The sequence below is a fragment of the Myotis yumanensis genome, unplaced genomic scaffold (genome assembly GCF_028538775.1).
Source record: "Myotis yumanensis isolate MYYU_CA2020_CCGP unplaced genomic scaffold, mMyoYum1.0.hap1 SCAF_2, whole genome shotgun sequence".
Classification (NCBI taxonomy): Eukaryota; Metazoa; Chordata; class Mammalia; order Chiroptera; family Vespertilionidae; genus Myotis; species Myotis yumanensis.
The window spans coordinates 147,202,204-147,223,960 of NW_027223753.1; the positions used below are offsets into that span (position 1 = coordinate 147,202,204).

The following is a 21,757-nucleotide window of genomic DNA, read 5'->3' on the forward strand; positions in this document are numbered from 1 at the left end:
AAAAATTTCATGGAAAATATTCAATCCATAAATAGTTCTTTTGCTTTTGTTTCTATGGGTGCAAATATTGTATCACCATCAGGATATGGGCCATACTGTTTTAGAATACACGGACAAGTTTATCACCGTGCTGGAACTTTACATCCTCCGGATGGTGTTTCTTGGAAGTTTGCTCAACTCTATATTTTGGATACAGCTGAAGCTACAAGTAAAAAATTAGCAATGCCAGAAAACTAGGACTGCTCAGAAAGACTCATGATCAACATCAACAACCTCATGCATGAAATAAATGAATTAACAATATTGTACAAGATGCTACATGAGGTAGAAAAGGAAGCCCAATCTGAAGCAGCAGCAAAAGGTATTGCTCCCCCGGAAGTAACAGTGGCAGTTAAATACAATCGTAACAGTGACCTAGGTAGATAAAATTCTCCCCGTGTAACCGAGGGTGCTGTCATATTCAAAAACAATGATGGAGAACCTCCTTTTGAAAGGAACTTGCTCATTCATTGTAAACCATATCCCAATAATCCAAATGCCACTAAAATGAAACAAATCAATATCCATTTTCCTACATTAGATGCAATGACATATCCCAGTGATGGCGAACCTTTTGAGTTTGGTGTGTCAGCATTTTGAAAAACCCTAACTTAACTCTGGTGCCGTGTCACATATAGAAATTTTTTGATATTTGCAACCATATTAAAACAAAGACTTATATTTTTTATTTATTTTATATATTTAAATGCCATTTAACAAAGAAAAATCAACCAAAAAAATGAGTTCGTGTGTCACCTCTGACTCGCATGTCATAGGTTTGCCATCACTGACATATCCTATTCTTTTTTCACATGGTGAAAAAGGCTAGGGAACAGATATTACACTGAGACTAACACAACAGTGTAATCAACAATAATACTAGACAAAATGTAAGGACATGAGTCACACAAATACAGTATTATGGATTTCATCTCTCTGTGCGTGACACGTTCAATCCTATTTTAAATGCAGGAAAGTTAACAGTTTATCGTGGATTCATATTAAAAAATGGAGGCCAATCAGATAAATTTCATCAAAGCAATCTAAGTTGAGAGTTGAAAAATATAGTGGTTTGATGGATTATCTCAAATCTAGATCTGAAAATGACAATGTGCCGATTGGTAAAATGATAGTACTACCATCATCTTTTGAGGGTAGTCCTAGAAATATGCAGCAGTGATATCAGTATGCTATGGCAATTGTAACGAAGCATGGCAAGCCCGATTTATTCATAACCATGACATGCAACCCCAAATGGGCAGATATTGCAAACAATTTACAACACTGGCAAAAAGTTGAAAACAGAGCTGACTTGGTAGCCAGAGTTTTTAATATTAAGCTGAATGCTCTTTTAAATGATATCTGTAAATTCCATTTATTTGGCAAAGTAATAGCTAAAATTCATGTCATTGAATTTCAGAAACGCGGACTGCCTCATGCTCACGTCCTCTAATTAATTCCCTTTTAATGTGCACAAATTTCATGCACCGGCTCACTAGTCTATAATAATAAAAGCCTAATATGCTAATTAGACCGGACAACCTTCTGGAAGAAGCTGGGGCTGCGGCTGTGAGAGCCTAGCCCCTTGCACAAATTTCGTGCATTGGGCCTCTAGTATCATAATAACATACGAGCTCGCAGAAAAATCATTCTTATTTAGGACCCTCAGGAATAGGGTTCTAGGAGGTGGTGGACACCACCCTAAAGGAATCCTAGATGGATTTAAAAGAGGGAAACAAAAATGCAATAACATGTGTATGAATTTGATTTTTCTCTCCAGGGAAGCCTAGTAGATACTCGGTGCCCAAGGTTTTTATTGGGGGTTGGTCATGTAGGCACCCTCTGCCTAGGATATATAAAAATTCCCGACTCTCAGAAGAAACTCCCAGGTTTTCAGCATAAATCACTTTATTTGCACAAACAATTTAGGCACAGTGAGCCACCCTTACCAGAGAACAGTGGGAACGCTCCTGAAATCCAGGTTCCTAGACACCCATAAAGAGTCAGTCTTGCAAGCAGGCCTTTCTATGGAAAGCCATCAGCTCTGCTGACTTTTACGCGTGGTGTGTGTATAGTTCTTTGCCATTTTATTATCAGTGCTAGTGTAACCACTACTGCAGTCAAGATGAAAGAACTCACATCACTACAAAAATCTCTTTTATTCTACCCCATTATAGTTAGTCACAGGCACCCCTTGCCCTCCTCGCTCTCCCTAATTACTAATCTTTTCTCCATCTCTATCATTTGGCATAGACCATTTTAAATGAAGGAAATATCCTCATGTTTTAATTTTTCACTGAGGAATTGACAAGCTTTATGTTTATACTGTTAAAACAAAATGCATATATGGACAATAAAATACTTTGATTTAAGAGATCATTGTATTTTTTAATCTGGGTGGTAGATACATGAGTGTTCATTATATTATAACCTAAAGTGTTTTGATACCTGAAATATAAATGAATTTTGCAAAAGGTTTAATATAACAAATCTTGATGGCATTTGCTTCCATTTTCTTTAATCAAACTCTCATATTTTATTTCAGGATTATTGACTATCTTCTTCTCGGTCAAATTATCAAATAAATCTAAAATGAATTCTCTATTATTAGATGATTGATAATATAATGATAATTTCATTATTTTAATAATTATTAGACAGACCTAAGATATTTAATTAATCTTGCTAAATTTTAAAGTAGCTTAGTCTAAATAATCAATTAAAATATATTTTATCATTTTAGGCACATCAGATTAATATTGATTATTATTTGACATTACTGTTCTTGTATGGATTAGCACTCACTGAAAGAGGAAAGAAAGAGGTATGTAGCATTTGTTATTTGCCTATTATAAATCTTTTTACATATACTGACCTCATTTTAACAAATTAAAATGTTGATTTTTGAAATTCTCTAAAAATTGAAACCACTCAGTGACTTTTCTTTTATATATTTTTAATATAGTATAGTTATGCTAGAGACTATTTTGTGAAATAAAAGTTGATAGGGGAAACATAATTTTAGCTTACAACTTTAGTTATTTTATTTATCCTTTAAATGCTTACCATTTTGTAAAACAAAATTGCTTATCATCTTTCACTTATACAGTACATTTTAATCCATTTTCTAGTATAGTTTAATCTGGCTGGTCCTAATCTTACCCCTTGTAAAATATGAGTTATACTTTGAATTTTTGGTTGAATAAGGTGAAGTGCAAAAAGTAAAAATCTGGGAGTTAACTAGGTGATTTCTAAGAGTTCCTCGAATTTAACATTATCTTTTTATGTTTTTTAATGATTTCTCATATTATCTTTGCAACCTTGATATTTCCTTTACTTTTTTGTCTCTAGAAATCTATACTTTTTATTTGTTATTTGAAAAGTTAGGAAGATTTGTGCTCCAATTAGAAAGAAAATTAGTGAGACTTATAAAGTATTAGCTACTAATATTTGCCAGTTTTACAAACAAAAATTGTTGTTGTTTTTCTTAATCCTCACCCGAGGATTTGTTTTTATTGATTTTTATTTATTTATTTATTTTTAAAATACATTTTTATTGATTTCAGAGAGGAAGGGAGAGATAGAAACATCAATCATGAGAGAGAATCACTGATCAGCTGCCTCCCGCATGAGCCCACAACCTGGGCATGTGCCCCTGACCGGAATCAAACCTGGGACCCTTCAGTCCACAGGCTGACGCTCTATCCACTGAGCCAAACCGGCCAGGGCATGATTTTTAGAGAGACAAGAAGGGGGAGTGAGAGAGAAAGAGAAACATTAATGTGAGAGAGAAACATTTATCGGTTGCCTCTGGTACCACAGATTGAACCCACAACCTAAGTATGTACCCTAACTGGGAATCGAACCCACAACCTTTTAAAGTATGGGATGATGCTCCAACCAACTGAGCCACCACACCAGGGCTGTTGTTATTTTAGTGTTCACTTTGAAATGTTGGTCAAAAAATACCTTAGGTTATTGTACATATTTTAAGCATATTTGACCACATACTTCAGTGCTAGGATTAGAGATGTGAATAAATGACCAAAAGACTGGAGCAATATTAAAGTTTCCCTAACCTCTCAAGTTTGGGGAATATTTGTTTATTGTAAAAGAAAAAAAAAGTCTTTACATTAGCCAAACTGAGTTTTATGTTCCTACAGGATTATACGGAAGCTGAGAATAAGTTTCTAGTGATGAAGATGGTGATCCAAGAAAATGAAATTTGTGAAAACTTTATGTCTTTAGTTTATTTTGGACGTGGTTTGCTTCGATGTGCTCAGAAGAGGTAAGGATTTTAACTAATGGGTAGATCTTCCCTGTCAGCTTTCTGCATTGTGAAATGGGGATAAAGTTTGCACAGTATACCAGGTATCATCATGCTGGGCGGATTTTTTTTCTTCTTCACCTATTTTTTACAGATAATAATTTAATGTACTTGAGAATATTAAGTGTCAAACTTAACAGGCCGTGACAATAAGAGGCAATATAACATAGACATTGGTATATAGTCTTTGGAGTCTGACAGACCTGGGTTCAAATACATTTTCTACCACCTACCTAATCTTTGATTTAAGGAAACTTAATGTTCACTAAGCCTTCTCTTTTTTCTTATTTGTCAAATGGAACTAAAAGTAGTGCCCACCTCATAAGATGTTGCAGGTAATTAACACAGTGCCCAGGACACAGAAATGCTATCTTAATAAATAAACGATGGTTGTAGTTTTTAATATTATCACCACTTGGAATAGGTGTTTAAGCTATAATAGAACTAATAAAGCATCGGAAGAATCCAAATGCTGAGTTTTGGAAGTATTGGGTATTATATATTTAGTGTAATTGTACAGGGTAATCTATATGGACTAGTAGTCTTTTCACTTCCTATATATTTAGTGAAATTTTACAGGGTAATCTATATGGACTAGCAGTCTGTTCACTTCCTATTTGGAGATCCTTAGCCATTTGTAACATCATTCATTTTATTTGCTAAACATTTATCATATTCTAGAGACTGTGCTAGATTTGGGGATACAATTATTTACAAAATAGTTCCTATTTCCATGTAACTGATAATATTATAGATATTAATCAAATAATAAGTTGTGCAAAATATTTATAGAATGTTATTAAAAAAACTATGAAGGAATATACAGTGAACAATAAATGACTTCTAGAGCCCCAGTCTGGTTCTGGAAATCAGAAGTCTCTCTGAGGAAATAATGTTTAGCTGAGATCTGAAGGGTGAATTACACAAAGTTTACTTGTGCAAATCCATATGAAGGATTACTGCTTGGCCCAGCCATCCTATACAATAAAAGCCTAATATGCTAAGTGTCCAGTACTCCGGTGACCTGTCGACTGTTCAACCAATCAAAGCGTAATATGCTAATGATATGATAAGGCTGCTCAACCGCTTGCTATGATGTGCACTGACCACCAGGGGGCAGAAAGTCGGCTGGTTGACCAGTTGCTATGATGTGCACTGACTACCAGGGGACAGATGCTCCGACTGGTAGATTAGCTTGCTGCTGGGGTCTGGCTGATCAGGACTGAGCAAGATGGGCCAGACATGACCTGGAGCCCTCTTGCTGTCCCTTCCCGGCCTCGATCTTGCACTGGTGGGGTCCCTCGGGAATGTTGGAGAGCCGGTTTCAGCCTGATCCCACAGGCCACTCCCCTCGGGAAGGCACCAGACACAGGGCTCACAGCTGGCGAGAGCCGCTGTGGCCGTGCGAGCCTCTCCCAATCGGGACTGATTGGGCCCGAGCCTGTGGCAGGCATAGTGGGGCTGAGATGAGCGGGAACAGCAGGTAGGAGCTGCAGGTGGCATTGGACTGTGGGTTTCAGCTTGATCCCCTCAGGCCACCCTAAGGGACCCCACCCATGCATGAATTCCTGCACCAGGCCCCTAGTTGGATCCATAAAAGCATCACTACCTGTTAGTTCACTGATTCTTTGGTTTATCTTCTATCCTTTGGCATGCTTGCTTTTTACTAAGGTATCCAGAAGATTTCCCACTTTGTATTCACTAGTATGATGTCATCAATACCAATGAACAGTGTGATGTTTTGCAGAATGTTAGAATAATAAAAATCCCTTTAGTCTGTATTGTGGAGAGAATTAACATAGCTCTGACACAAGAAACGAATGTATATTGCTGTCCTTCCCTCAAATATGTACACTACTTTTTATTCTCTTTACTTATGGGCATTGGAGAGAATCCATTTTCCAGATGGTTGACACTAGAAAGTCCATTATATGGTATCATTTACTTTCATCCCTGACCTACAGAGAACCACCACCACTGAGATGCCTTTCTGACTCTATATTTCTTATTGCATTAATGGATGGAGTGTCACCTTGGTCTTTCCAGGGCAACGGTTGCCACTGGTGATCCGTGAGGTCTGAAAGGTTGATGACCACTATTCCAGGGGACATTGTCTAGAGATGGACTCTGGTCTTATGTACTAAGTCCTTTCTAATATCCTCCCCCCCCCCGAACTTTCTTTTAATACTCTGCCACAAAGTTTCCAGCATTTCCACCTCAGTTACTATAGGCCATTGTTATGTCCAAGCTTCAAATAACCTTCTTAAGCAGCATGTTAGGACTGGCTTAAGGTATCCTTACTAGGAAATTAAATCTTAAGTTATGGAAGTTGCCCCATGTCAATACACATTTCCCTATCCAGCTGTATATTTGTCCACTAGTTCAGCACTCTTAAGGTTCATTGCTACACACGTTCTAGTACATACTAGTCAAGTTCTGCAATTCTCATGATGAATTGGGTTTGTTGTTGTTTTTTTCCCGGGCAGGGGCTCTGTGTTCCCATTTGGACTTTGCTTTTATGTGATCCTAGATATATTAGTCTGTAGGCAATGAGTGGAGAGGGAGGATCTTGAGAAGGAAGGCATCATCTTTTGAAACATGTACTCCAAATGATATTTTTGTATGGCCCTTAAATAAAGGGAATCTGCCCCTCCTAGCAAGGAGTAGGTCTTTGCCAGTCAGAGGGGTCATGAGAATTTAGGAATTCATTGTTTCTAAGCATATTCACCTAAATGTCCATATTCCAAATCTCAGAGTCTACTTGTTTCCTGTCAGAGCCCCGATTTTCACATAATGGTACTGTTGAGGCTGTGCTTTTTTGTTTGTTTTTTTTGTTTTTGTTTGTTTCTTTGTTTTTGGTGCCCTTGGCCGGAATCGAACCTGGGACCCTTGAGTCCACAGGCCGATGCTATATCCACTGAGCCAAACCGGTTAGGGCATGAGGCTGTGCTTTTGGTCTTTGCTGTTGTTCTACCCTTGTGATTAAATACTGGGCCTCATTTTCAGCATAGTTTGTCCTTATAATTAGGGTTGGTAAGGATTCTTTATATATTACCATGGAGGCCTTTTACCTTGAGTTGATAATAGTAGTCCCATCAAGGTTATGCATTTCATCTCTTTTATGGTTTGCTGCACCTTGTGATTAAATCTGGGACTGATTTTTTTAAACATAGATTGTATTTACCCAATATATCTACAGAAGATTAGGGTCTCTTTAAATGCCACCATAGAGGCCTCTGTCTTTCACAGTGTGTCTTGAGTCAATAGTTGGCTGACCTGTGCCTGTCATTCTCTTTCTTCAAGGCTTCCAAGACAGTAAACAAAAGCCAATCAACTCTACAATCCCTTTAATTACCATGGTCCCTATACTGTTCAAGTGAGCTACTACATAATCAATTGTCTCCCCTTCCACCTGTTTTTCATCCCAATCTACCACAGGTGAGAGTCCTAGTATTTGTATTTCTATAGCATGCCAGAGGTTATCACTACCCTACTTATCACACACAAAAAGGAGTTATTTGTTTTATTTTAAACTATTTAGTTACAGTGTCACATTCAAACTAACCTTATTTAAAATGCCTTGCAGATATAATGGAGGACTGCTAGAATTTTATAAAAGTTTACAAGAAATAAGTGATACAAATGATCATTGGTTTGACATAGATCCTACAAAAGATGAAGATTTACCTACAACTTTTAAAGTAAGCAATTATTTAAGAATAACATTTCATTTCTGACTAATCAGAATCATCTTTGATAAAGTGCAGTTTTTCTTAACTATGTCATAATCTATAAGAAGCACATTCTTTAATTGGAAATTAGTTTTTTATATGAGAAATAACCTTGATTTCATTACGTAGTGTGGAATGTATGATTCAACAAGTGGAGAGAGGTGAAGAGGCTGTATTAGCATTTTCAAATAACAAGATTAAAAGCTCTACTAATCTATTTCTTCACAGGGCTAGAACTAAATGCAATAGTTAACTTTTTTTTTCAAATTATACTTACCATTTTATTGTTGATTCTAATTTTAAAAGTACTGAATGCCTTAGGAAACTGAAAAATGTGAAAATGCCTGAAGGTAAAGCTAAAATTTGTTCATATTTCTTTAAATGGAGAAACTACTGTTAGCATTTTCATTTATGTCTTTCCAGACACTCATCCTGCTGTTTATTATTTAGTTTATCCTAAACATTTTACTTTTTCACTATATGTACAGTGATCTTTGTGTATTTTTTACATCATTTTCTTGGGATAAATTTCTAAAAGTGGAATTGTGAAGCAAGTGTCCACACACTTGTAAAGTTGCTGAGATATATCTCTATATTTTCTCTCAGAAAGTTTATACCAGGTTATAGTCTTAAGACACAGTATGAGAGTTTCTATATTTCCACATCCTCTGGGTAGTCTTTATTTTTTGGATAATTTTTACCTATTTGATAAGTCACATTGATCACTTTTTAATTTCTTTAATAAGAACATTAACAACAAGTTTCACTTGGTTAGTGTTTGAATGACATATTTCTTTCCAGACTTTTACTTTAAACCTCTTTGGATCCTTATATTTTACCTGACTTAAAGTCCAAATGTATTCCTTTAAATAAAAACAGATGTATCATTAAAACACGCAATTCAATTTTTCAGGAAGCTATAGCAACTGAAAATTTGTAATATAGCCTCAAAATAGATGGGACAAAAACTATTGGAATTGAAAAGAGAAATAAAAACTCCCAGTCACAGATTATTTTAGTACTAGAGGCCCGGTGCACAAAATTCATGCATTGGGCCCCCTCAGCCCAGCGTGCACCCTCTCCAATCCAGGACATCTCGGGAGATGTCCGACTGCCGGTTTAGGCCCGATCCCAGTGATCAGTTGGACATCCCTCTCACAATCTGGGACCACTGGCTCCTAACTGCTCACCTGCCTATCGGCCTGATCGCCCCCAACTCCCCCCATGCTGGCCTGGTCACCCCCAACTAGCCTGGTCACCTCCAACTGCCACTCCCCCTGCCATCCTGGTCTCCCCTAATTGCCCCCCCCTTCTCTGGCCTGGTCACCCCACGCAGCCTGCTGTTCATTCGTTTGGTCATCCCTCAGTAACCCCCCTCCCAGTCTGGTCACCCCACTCAGCCTGCTGTTCGGTCATCACTGTGATGGAGTCATGGACAATTTGCATATTCCTCTATTATTAGTATAGACTAGAGGCCCGGTGCAAAAAAATTTGTGCACTTGGGGGAGAGAGGGGGTCCCTCAGCCCATCCTGTGCCCTCTCGCAGTTTGGGACCCCTCAGGAGATAATGACCTGCTGGCTTAGGCCTGCTCCCAGGTGGCAGAGGGCAGGCCCAATCCCTAGGTGCAGCCCCTGGTCGGGCTCAGAGCAGGGCCGATTGGGGAGTTGGAGCACTGCCCCCTGTCATGCACAGAGCAGGGCGGATTGGGAGGTTGCGATGCCACCCCTAGTCACGCTCAGGGTACAGCCGATTGGGGGGTTGGGGCACTGCGCTCTGTCACAATCAAGGCAGGGTCGATAGAAGTTGCGGCACCACCCCCCGTCACGCACAGAGCAGGGCCAATAAGGGGGCTGGGGCGTTGCCCCCTGTCATGCACAGAGCAGGGCCCATCAGGGGGGTTGGGGCTCCGTACCCTGTCACACACAGGGCAGGGCCGATCAGGGGGTTAAGGAGCTCCGCCTTGTCACGCACAGAGCAGGGCTGATCAGGGCGTTGAGGAGCTCCCCCCGTCACTCACAGAGTAGGGCCAATACAGGAGTTGGGGCACCGCCCCCTGTCACACACAGAGCAGGGCGGATCAGGGGGTTGGGGCACTGCCCCCTGTCATGCACAGAGCAGGGCCCATCAGGGGGGTTGGGGCTCCGTACCCTGTCACACACAGGGCAGGGCCGATCAGGGGGTTAAGGAGCTCCGCCTTGTCACGCACAGAGCAGGGCTGATCAGGGCGTTGAGGAGCTCCCCCCGTCACTCACAGAGTAGGGCCAATACAGGAGTTGGGGCACCGCCCCCTGTCACACACAGAGCAGGGCGGATCAGGGGGTTGGGGCACTGCCCCCTGTCATGCACAGAGCAGGGCCCATCAGGGGGGTTGGGGCTCCGTACCCTGTCACTCACAGAGCAGGGCCCATCAGGGGGTTGGGGAGCTCCCCCCGTCACTCACAGAGTAGGACCGATAGGGGAGTTGGGGCACCGCCCCCTGTCACAGCAGGGTGGATCAGGGGGTTGGGGCGCCGCCCTCTATCACCCACAGAGCAGGGCCGATCAGGGGGTTAGGGCGCCGCACCCTGTCACACACAGAGCCGCAGGGCGATCAGGGGGTTGGGGAGCTCCCCCCTATCAGGCACAGAGCAGGGCTGATCAGGGAGTTGGGGCTCCTTCCCCTGTCACGAACAGAGCAGGGTGGATAGAGAGGTTGTGGCCCCACCCCCTGTCACACACAGAGCCGCAGGGCGATCAGGGGGTTTGGGCGCTGCCCCCTGTCACGCTGATCCCGGTGCCGGGAGTCATATTACCCTTTTACTATATAGAACAGAGGCCTGGTACACGGGTGGGGGCTGGCTGGTTTGCCCTGAAGGGTGTCCTGGATCAGGGTGGGGGTCCCCACTGGGGTGCCTGGCCAGCCTGGATGAGGGGCTGAAGGCCGTTTTCAAGCTGGCGGGTGACTAAAGCTCCCAACTGCTCCTTTTTCTCTTTTTTCTTTTTTTATTCTGGGCCAGCTTTAGCTCTGAGGCCTCTGCTGCTTTGTTTACCTTCTGTATTTGATACAATGTTGCGGTCTGGCTGGCTGAAGCCCGGCTGACTAACGCAGGTTTCTGGGGTTTTGTTTAGCTTCTATATTTGCAACATAGTTGCTTAGAGTTGCAGCTGAGAGGCCGGCAAGTCAGGCGGGGAACGTTGGAGTCTGCAGTCACTGGAGCAAGCAAGCCTCCCTGTTTGCTTCAGTGCATGGCTGCCGGCCGCCATCTTGGCTGGCAGTTAATTTACACATCGCACTGATTAGCCAATGGGAAGGGTAGCTGATGTATGGCTAATTACCATGTTTCTCTTTTATTAGAGAGGATACCTGTCTTAGTAATCAATAGAATAAGCAGACAATTTTTTGCATTTGTCAGGATAACTATATGACTTTTAAATCTGACCTAATAAAGTAATAACTTTATACATTAAATAAAAATTAACTTCTGTACTTATCTAAAGAATCCCTACTTGGTTTTGGTTATTTTTCTTTTCCCTCTTCCCTTTAAAATATTTTCCTTTATTATCCTAACATTTTTAGTGAATTTTATGCACACTTTTTTCCTTTCTCTATGTTTACACTCAGTAAGAAATTCAGTATTTCTATTTTAGCACCTTCCTATCTATTGTTTACTTTGAATGAGGAAAATACATTCTATTACTTAAAAAAAATACATACAAATACATTAAAAAAAGTATATGACTTAAATTACTTAAAATTATGTATGGTAAAATATTGGAAGTGATGTAGTCATTACTAATTGATGAGATTATTTTTATTTTTAAAATCTAGGATCTACTCAATAATTTTATCAAGACAACTGAAAGTAATATAATGAAGCAGTCCATTTGCAGTTATCTAGATTGTGAACGATCTTGTGAAGCTGACATTTTAAGGAACACCAATTATAAGGTACTATAATTATCAGTTAACTGTATATTTAAAAAATAAACTTAGATAAAAATTATTGTATTATGCATCAAAATAGTATTTCAAAAGAGAACTTATTTTAATAACAGTGATAATGCAGTTGAGAAATTGTTTGAGTATCTCTAAGAATTTAGAATTTTTTTTTCTTTTTAAATATATTTTTTATTGATTTTTTACAGAGAGGAAGGGAGAGAGATAGAGAATTAGAAACATCGATGAGAGAGAAACATCGATCAGCTGCCTCCCACACATCTCCTACTGGGGATGTGCCCTCAACCCAGGTACATGCCCTTGACCGGAATTGAACCTGGGACCTTTCAGTCCGCAGGCTGACGCTCTATCCACCGAGCCAAACTGGTTTGGCGAATTTAGAGTTTTAATGACCTGGAATTAATTTATACCCTATGAGTCAATAAAAGAATGAATTGGTTTTGCTAAGGGTTTTGTAACAGTCACATGTCTCTGAAGTTATAATTAATATTTCTGCTCTCATAGAGTAGAAATTATCTAAAATATTCTTTATAGTTAGAAATGTTATTTTATTTTCATTTATCTAAAATTTATTTTACTAAGGAGAAAGATTGTCACTCCTCAAGATTTATGTTACCAAGTAAGTGATCATTATTTTTGCTCTGGGCCTTGAGGGAGAAAAAATCATAACCAGCCTTAATTTGAAGAAATTCAACAATCAAAGTACTTCAAGTCTGGTTCCCAGTAGATATGGCAGAATAAGACTGGGAAATCACAAGATAAAATGAGATGTGATTATCAGTGCAAATCTAATACCACTTCTATAAAATAATGGAAATCTCAATTGAAAGGCATGGGCATCCAGAATGAAGCATGTAGCAGGGAGGGCTGCCTGAAAAACATCTGTTTGTGAGAATGACAGTTGAGAGTGCTTTTAATGTGTGTTTTTGTTTTTGTAAAAAGGAAAACTCAGAAAGACCAAAAGAATACATTTTATTATTTTTTTTAAATAAAGATGGCTATTATAATGGGGGGGAAAAAAAGAATGGCATGATGTGTATAGCAAATGGGGTAAGTAGGGAGGAAGAAAAAGCTAACATCTATTCATTAGGGTAAGTTAGGAATTAGGGAAGTAGACCTGGTGAAGAACAGTGCTTTATGATGGGCAATTTCAGTCTTGGTGTAGGTGACATGGTGGTATGGTTATGGTTTCCCAGGGAGGTAATAGCATTCCAATCACATACATAGCATGTAGCAGCAGGAAGTCCTGGCCACAAAATTTAGATTTTTGTCATCCAAGCAATCTACACCCTAAAAGAAGCGTAACTATAGTTCCAGGGAGGACACACTGGGAAGGACAAAAAACTTGTGAAGTTAAAAGTGACTTAAAGTGATATTTCTATTTATATATGATATTCTATTTCCAGATCAACAACTTATTTTCATTCTTTTCCAGGGATTTTTTCAATTAATGTGCAGTAAAAGTTGCTGTGTCTATTTTCATAAAATTTGTTGGAAAAAGTTCAAGAATTTAAAATATCCAGGTGAAAATGATCAGGTATTTCATTTTTCCTTAAAAACTTTACTACAACATTTCTTCCTCTACCCTTTCCTCTTTTTTCTCTCTTTTTTTCATTTCTTCCTGTTAATATCCTTCCTCCTCTATTTTACCTCTGTTTCTTTTTTTCCCCTTATTTTTTCTGATGCTTTTCTCCTTACTATTCTTTGTTCATTATCACCATTTATTAAACAGATCTTTGTAGGGGATACTCTGCTTGTTGCTTTGCTTAGTGATTCCTACCTATTTCCCTATGGAAGTTTATACTCTTAAGAATAGAAATATTGTTGCATATATTTACATAAAAGTCATAAAATCAAAGAATAGAATTGCTTAATAAACAAACAGAAAGGACAGTTATACAATTTTAAGGATAGTTTCTATTTTAAGGATAGAGAACAATGATAAATTTTATAGTCTTCAAAAATCTATTTCTGTTTATGTATATTTACCTAAAGTCATATAACTAAATTGGATTCTTTGCCACTAAAATTAAAGTAAAAGTATAAAGCCCAATTCTGTATTAATTATTCTTTGGTGAGTTGATTACCATAAGTTAGGTTTATGGTATTTGGCCAGAGTGTTTACATTGTGTACACAGAAAACCCCAATAAAAAAATTGTGGCATAATTTGCAACAGCATGGATGGAACTGGAGAGCATTATGCTAAGTGAAATAAGCTGGTCAATGAAGGAAAAATACCACATGATCTCACTCATTTATGAATAATAAAGTCCATTATAAACTTATGAACAAAAATAGACACAGAGGCAGAGCAGCCTCGAACAGACTGTCAAACTATAGCGGGAAGGCTGGGAGGGTTGGGGAGCAGGAGGGGGTGGTAAGAGATAAACCGAAGGACTTGTATGCATGCATATAAGCATAACCAATGGACATAAGACACTGAGGGGTAGGGGAGGCCAGGGGATTGTCAAGGGCGGGGAAAAAAAAGGAGACATATGTAATACTCTTTGTAATACTTGAAGCAATAAAACAATTTAAAAAAATCGTGGCATAGAAAGAGCATTGTGTATGGACTTGGGAGATCTGGGTTTAAGTCCAGATTGAACCACTATAGTGTTTTCTTTGTTTTTTTGTTTGTTTTGTTTTACATTAGGCTGTTAATTTAACTGCTCTGAGATTCATTTTTCTAAACCATATAGTGAGGATAGTAATATCTTCATAAGGTTGTTGTGAAGATTAACAATTAAAACATGTACTTGCATTAGCATTATTCATTTGTTTAAGTAGCATGTGTTCTTTATAATCTTTGATTGTTAGGGCAATCAATATTGCTCAACTTTAGAAAAAGAACTAAAAGAAAATTTAAGTGACTTAACAAGAGGAAATTAAGGTCAGAATCAGAGGAAATACTCAACATTTTAATTCTTTCATTTTTCCCTGTAATCCTTATATATCTAATAGAAATTCAGTGTTTCTTTATACATTTACCTAATTAGTACATGTCACTTGAAGTTCCTTTCCCTGTGCTTAGGTACTACTTCTTAGGCTATAATATAGCTACTTAAAGATTTTGAAGTAGAAATTATTAGAGAAAAGTGCGATTATGCATTTTAAATCCACTGATACAGGAGATAGACTATTTTTGAACAGCTATCTCTCAAGTGTTTTTTCACATCTTTTGTTTTATCATCTAGAAACATCTGCTAACTTTTTAAAAAAATAATTAGATTTGCACATCAGTATTTTTTTATTGATTGTAATGTTTTTTGTTTTGATAATTTATTTTTTTCTATTGATAACTTTAGAGTTTTAGTGGGAAAAAATGTTTGAAGGAAGGATGTACAGGTGACATGGTAAGGATGCTACAATGTGATGAACCTGGAATTGTTAAAATTTTGGTAAGTATCTTTTTCTTATTTTTCTTTCATTGGAATGGCATTCGGATTTCAAAACATTTGGGATTCATAGCAATAGTATTTTTGCCATATTTTCTTTAATGGTGACTTAATTTCTGACCTTTCTGTTGCTTTGATTTTTCCAAAGTAGTATTTAAGTGATCCTTAAGAATATGAAAATTTAAAAAGTAAAGATACACACAAACAGACACATATAAAGCAGGCTATGCCTGTACCAATGAGAAGTCTGTCATGAACCAGTGATGATAGTCTGATCTGTGCCATCTAAGTTTAAAACTACTTTTAGACTTTTTGACCCTCTTTCATATCTTTCTATGAAAATATCTATAGAAATTACATATAGTACATGTTACATAAAATGTTCTCAAATGATACTCATTTTATTTTTAAATAAATGAAATGCTTGAATTTTCAGTTTATAAATAGACCAAAATTGCAAATAAAAATAGATATTATTTCTTTATCTTTAGTAACACTCTTTTTGTATTTCATATTGATATTTAAATCCTGTAGTGATGTAAAGTAGAATTTTTTTTAAAAAATCAACTCTAGTTTATTAAAGTTGTTTATAGCTTACCTTGTCACTTCTGTGTTGTTTTATATTTGCTATAGCTTCATTCTCATTGTCTTTTTTCAAGTGTTAAGGCTAACTAGTAATATTAAAGAATTTTGAAAATTGAACTATTTAGGGCTATTTTTTTCCATCACTTGCAGTTTGAAGTTGTGAGAAAGGATGAATATATAACCATTGAAAATTTAGGAGCAAGGTAAGCTTGAAATAAAATATTTTATGTTTTTTTCTGAGCATGTATATATTTTTTAGTTGCTTCTTTCTTCTGTGTTTCTGTCACTTGGAACTCCATTAAATTTAAAGGTAATATTAATTGTGTGAAAAAATTATATTTAACTGACATTTATGACCCTCTTTTTTTCCCCTACTTTGTAGACATTTAAATTTTAAAGCAGGAAAGGAGATATTATGTGAATACTTTTTTCCTTAAATATGAAAATAATCTTTTACTGAAGCCAACATATTTTTCTTACAGTTATTTACTTGGTTTTATAAAAACTTTCTCCTAACTTTCAAAACTCACTCAGGCCTCTAAGCTTATGTGGCAACTAGAGGCCTGGTACACGAATCCATGCAAGGTGGAGTCCCTCAGCCTGGCCAGGCCAGCAAGGCTGGGAGTAGCGGGGGGTGGGGATGAGCTGCAGGAGGTTGGCTGGCCAGCCCTGCCCCTAATTGGGGCCCATCAGGGCTGGGGCGGCAGACAGGAGGATGTTGACAATTAGAATTATCCTGTTGCTTAGATGAGAAAACTATATTACAGAGGCCTATCTAGTGTAAGCTGGGAATTTATATAATGTTGCCATTGAAATTAGAAATTCCAATATAAAAAGTTCTCTTAACCCATTGTTTCTCTTTTTTGTGTAAAGTATTAATGTCTTCCATTTTCCAATCTACCAAGGACATTGCATTGATATCGTTTATGAGCTAATGAAACCCATATCTTTATCTCCAGCATAGATCTCACTCATAAAATGTAGGTTTATCTACCTGGACACTGAAAATAACTACTTTTATGTTTCAAAAAGATCTTTAGGTCAGCATCACTACAACTGGATTTATAATCTTTCTTCCCAATACTGCTCTGTAACATTTTTAAGTCCAGTCAATTCAGCTTTTTAAATATATTGTAAATGTCTCCTTACTTCTGCCTCTGTTCTTCCACTAAACCAGATGAAGTATTATTTCTCACTTGAAATTCTGAAAACATCTTCTAAATTTGTATTTCTTTCCTTTCTTCAGTCTATTTACAGAGCCATGAGAGCACTTTTCTAAAATGAAAAATGAAATATATCACTTTCCTGCTTGAATATCTTTCAGAGGCTTCTAAATGCTCTTAATTATGTTCAGACTCTGTATCTTGGCTCTTCAATCACTTTGGTCCCTGCTGACTTCCTTAGTGTCATCTCTTGTCATTCTTTTCTTACCATATATACACCAACTATACTGGGCTTTTTTTAGTTCTTGATTGTGCTATCCATTTTACCTCCAAGCCTTGCCTGGAATACTCTACTCCTTTGGCTGAAAGCTTCTGGAAAGCCTTATGTACATTATATTGAGCTGTCCCTATCCTGTATTCCATGTGGTCTTGCTATTAAAACATTTATTAAACCCTAACCAGTTTGGCTCAGTGGATAGAGCATCGGCCTGTGGACTGAAGGGTCCCAGGTTTGATTCTGGTCAAGGGCATATACCTTGGTTGCGGGCATATCCCCAGTGGGAGGTGTGCAGGAGGCAGCTGATCGATGTTTCTCTCTCATCCATGTTTCTTTTATGTATGTGTGTGTGTGTGTGTGTGTGTATATATACATATATATGTGTATATATATACATATACATACATATATATATATTTCTTTATTGATTTCAGAGAGGAAGGGAGAAGGAGAGATAGAAGCATCAATGATGAGAGAGAATCATTGATTGGCTGCCTCCTGCACACCCTCCACTGGGGATTGAGCCAGCAACCCAGGCATGTGCCCTTGGCCGGAATCGAACCTGGGACCCTTCAGTCCACAGGCTGATGCTCTAACCACTGAGCCAAGCCGGCTAGGCCCTCATCGATGATTCTGACTATCTCTCTCCCTCTCTGTAAAAAATTAATGAAATATATTTTTTAAAAAACGAAAAACATTTATTAATTTCATTATACTTTCTTGCCTGTCTTCTTCATTTAACTGTAACCTCCACGAAGGCAAGGACTTTATCTTACTGCTATATTCCCAAAACATAGCATAATGTCTGGTACATAGCATATACAATCTCTATATTCAGATATAGAGATTCTGAATTCCATTATTTTGCAATGGCTATGTTATTTTTGTTTTAACAGGCAGTTTACTTGTTTGGATATGAATTATGAACTCCTTTTCTTGGGTGCTGATTCACTCTCAATTCAGATCTTTGCCTTTAGCTGAGCTGCTTTGACTTTATTCTATACACTAAAGGCCTGTTGCACAAAAATTTGTGCACTCAGGGGATTCCTCAGCCCGGCCTATGCCCTCTTGCATTGTGGGACCTCTTGGAGGATGTCCACCCCAGTGGGGATCCTCACCCCATGGAGGTTTGGCCAGCCTGGGTGAGGGGCTGATGGCAGTTTACAGGCTGGCCACACCCCTTTCAGGGTGGGGGGGTCCCCACTTGGGTGCCTGGCCAGTCTGGGTGAGGGGCTGAGGGCCGTTTTCAGGCTGGCAAAGCACCCTGGTGATGTAAGCTCCCAGCCTCCCCTTTTTTTCTTTCTTTTTTTTTTTTTTTATTCTGGGATTTATTTACCTTCTATAATTGAAACTTTGTTGCCTTTAGCGGAGGCCTGTGGAAAGCTTGGCTGCCTCCATCACCAGGGGCAACCCACTCCTGCTCACTCCAGCTCTGAGGCCACAGCTGGCTGAAAGCAGGTATCTGGGGTTTATTTACCTTCTATAATTAAAACTTTGTTGCTTTCAGTGGAGCTCAGAGCCGGCTCCTGCTCACTCCAGCTCCGTGGCCATGGCTGGCTGAAAGCAGCTATCTGGGGTTTATTTACCTTCTATAATTGAAACTTTGTTGCTTTCAGTGGAGCTCAGAGCCGGGCTGCGGCAGATGGGGAAGCTTGGCTTCCTCCATCACTGTAGCAAGCAAGCCTCCTGCTCACTCTAGCTCCGTGGCTGCTGGCCACCATCTTGGTTGTGTTAACTTGCATATAGTCGCTCTGATTGGCTGGTTGGTGTGGCTTAAGGCATAGTGAAAGTACGGTCAATTTGCATGATTGTCTCTTATTTGTATAGGATGTGGATGGAGATTATCAGTCAGAAATGTGGTTAGAAAGAATTTGGGATCTCTTCTCTGACTCTTTTCCTTAGGAAAATTTTTCCCCACTCTCTTCAGCAGCCATGGTTCTGTGGCTGAAGTTTTCTGGTTCCTTTGACCAAGGAGAACTTTGTTTTCCACCAGGTTTTACTTAGCCCCAAAATAAAAGTTCTAATATTGATGAACTTAAAACTTCTTTTACAAACTAGTAGTCCTTTCCTTTGAGTGTGTACTCCGCCATGAGAGTTGATCTGTTTCTTCTACACTCTGCCTTGGTTTTTGTAATTTGCCTGGGTTTTATAATTGTATTCTGTGGAGAATCCTCTGATAACTGGATTGTATTACTAACTAGAGGCCCAGTGCATGAAAACTCTTGCACTGGAGGGGGTGGTCCCTCAGCCCGGCCTGCCCCCTCTCATATTCCAGGAGCCCTCCAAGGTGGGAGGTGACCCGGCTATCAGGGGAAGGTGATGCCCCTATCACACCTCTGCTTCTGCCACTGCCGGCAGCGCAAGCCTTGGCGAGGCCTGGTTACCTGAGCCTTGGGCGGCCATTCGAGGCTTACCTGTGCCTCGGGCATTGGCTGGGCAGCTGCCATTCAAGGCTTGCCTATGCTTTGGGCTGGTCCTGGGCAGCTGGGTGACTGAGAGGACTGAGGGACTCCAGAGACAGATGCCTGCCTGCTGCCCCAGTGGGGCTGAGGGGATTGGGCACTGTCATTTTGTGGCTGTGGGTGCCACCATCTTTGAGGGTGTGGTAGTCAGTTAGCATATTCCCTCTTTATTGGCTGTAGGCGCTGCCATCTTGCAAGGGTGTGACAGTCAATTAGCGTATTCCCTCTTTATTAGATAGCGTAAAAGCTATTACAATGGGTTTTATGAATGAATGACAAAATGTTTGGTCATTTTTTATGCTTTAAAATGCTTTATTGTTATTAAAATATAAAGAAAAGCTCACAAAATATAAAAGCACAATTTAATAAATAATTATAAAGTGAGCACTTTTGTGGCATATGGCCCCATCCAAGGCAACAAATAGAATTTTGCCAGCACTCCAGAAGCACTCAATCTACCATTTTCCCCCAACTTCTCTTTTCCCTAGGTAACTGTTACCCTCACCTTTTGTTTATTTAAACTACTAGGGGCCCAGTGCACGAATTCGTGCACCTCAAAAGGAACTGAGGGCCACGAGGCTGCGGTGGGCACAGGGGCAGGTCTTGGCCCATCCTCTGTGCCCCCGCCTGGTCTCTCCCGCTGGGGCCCTGGTTCCCTGTCTGCCGGCAGCCCTGCTCCCGTGGCTGCTGTTCCCACACACTGACGGTGCTAGCCCAGCTTGCACCCTGTGACGGCGTGGAGCGATTGGGGCCATTGCCAGCAGTGGGTGCGAGTGGTGCTGCTGCCCTGATCGCCTGGGGGAGGTGGAGAAGCCCTCAGGGGCGTTCGGGGCCAGCAGCTGCTGCTCGCACCTGCTGACAGTGCCAAGCAATCAGGACCAGCGCCACATACAGGCTGTGGGTGCGAGTGGGGCCGGCGGTGGCAGTGGGTGTGAGTGGCAGCTCCGGTGCCAGCAGTGGTGTGAGTGGGGCTGTTGCTGGCAGCAGGTGCGAGAGGCGGCTACTGGCCCTGATCGCCCCTCAGGTGCAGGGAGAGGTGAAGAAGCCCTGAGGGGTGATTGGGGCTGGCAGCTGCTGCTCGCACCCACTGACAGTGCCGAGCGATCAGGGCCAGTGCTGGGTGCCATCACTAGGACTGCAATGCACAGGAGCAAAGAATTTTCAGTAACCACCAGAGGCTCACCCCCATGACAGCGACTGGCGCCCCACTGTGGTCTGTGGACCGGCTCACCTGCTCCACCATCCCACCGCAGCTGATGCCTGCCATGTTCCGCTCTCTGCCGCCTGATGCCGACAACCACCATGTTCTGCACGTGCCCCCTGGTGGTCAGTGCACGTCATAGCGCCCGGTTATTCAGTTGTTCCAGCGTTTAACCTCCCTGGTGGTCTAGTGGTTAGGATTCAGTTGTTCCAGCGTTTGGTCTATTTGCATGTTATCCTTTTATTATATAGTATAGGATAGCTTAAAAAAACCTGACCTATAAAAAACTTCAGTTTTTAAAAATGCAGTTATAATTAGTACATTTATAAAGAATAGTATGGATATTTCCTTATAAATGCATTTGAAAATATATATTTTATTGATTTTTTACAGAGAGGAAGAGAGAGGGATAGGGAGTTAGAAACATCAGTAAGAGAGAAACATCAATCAGCTGCTTCTTGCACACCTCCCACTGGGGATGTGCCCGCAACCAAGGTACATGCCCTTGACCAGAATCGAACCCGGACCTCTCAGTCTGCAGGCTGACGCTCTATCCACTGAGGCAAACTGGTTAGGGCATAAATGCATTTTTAAACACTGAAGTTTTTTATAGATCAGGTTTTTCAAGCTATAATTTA

At 39.9% G+C, this 21,757-nt stretch overlaps 1 protein-coding gene across 5 annotated transcripts in view; it reads left to right on the top strand.

Moving 5' to 3' along the window:
- The window catches only part of DZIP3 (DAZ interacting zinc finger protein 3), a 167,832-nt gene that overhangs the window by 32,125 nt on the left and 113,950 nt on the right, over positions 1-21,757 (top strand). For all 5 annotated transcript variants that reach the window (XM_070406151.1, XM_070406149.1, XM_070406152.1 and 2 more), the window contains 7 exons: positions 2,783-2,863; positions 4,203-4,327; positions 7,953-8,067; positions 11,907-12,026; positions 13,471-13,572; positions 15,342-15,434; positions 16,167-16,219. In XM_070406151.1, coding sequence (XP_070262252.1) covers positions 2,783-2,863; positions 4,203-4,327; positions 7,953-8,067; positions 11,907-12,026; positions 13,471-13,572; positions 15,342-15,434; positions 16,167-16,219 — 689 coding nt within the window. The remainder of the gene's footprint in view (positions 1-2,782; positions 2,864-4,202; positions 4,328-7,952; positions 8,068-11,906; positions 12,027-13,470; positions 13,573-15,341; positions 15,435-16,166; positions 16,220-21,757) is intronic.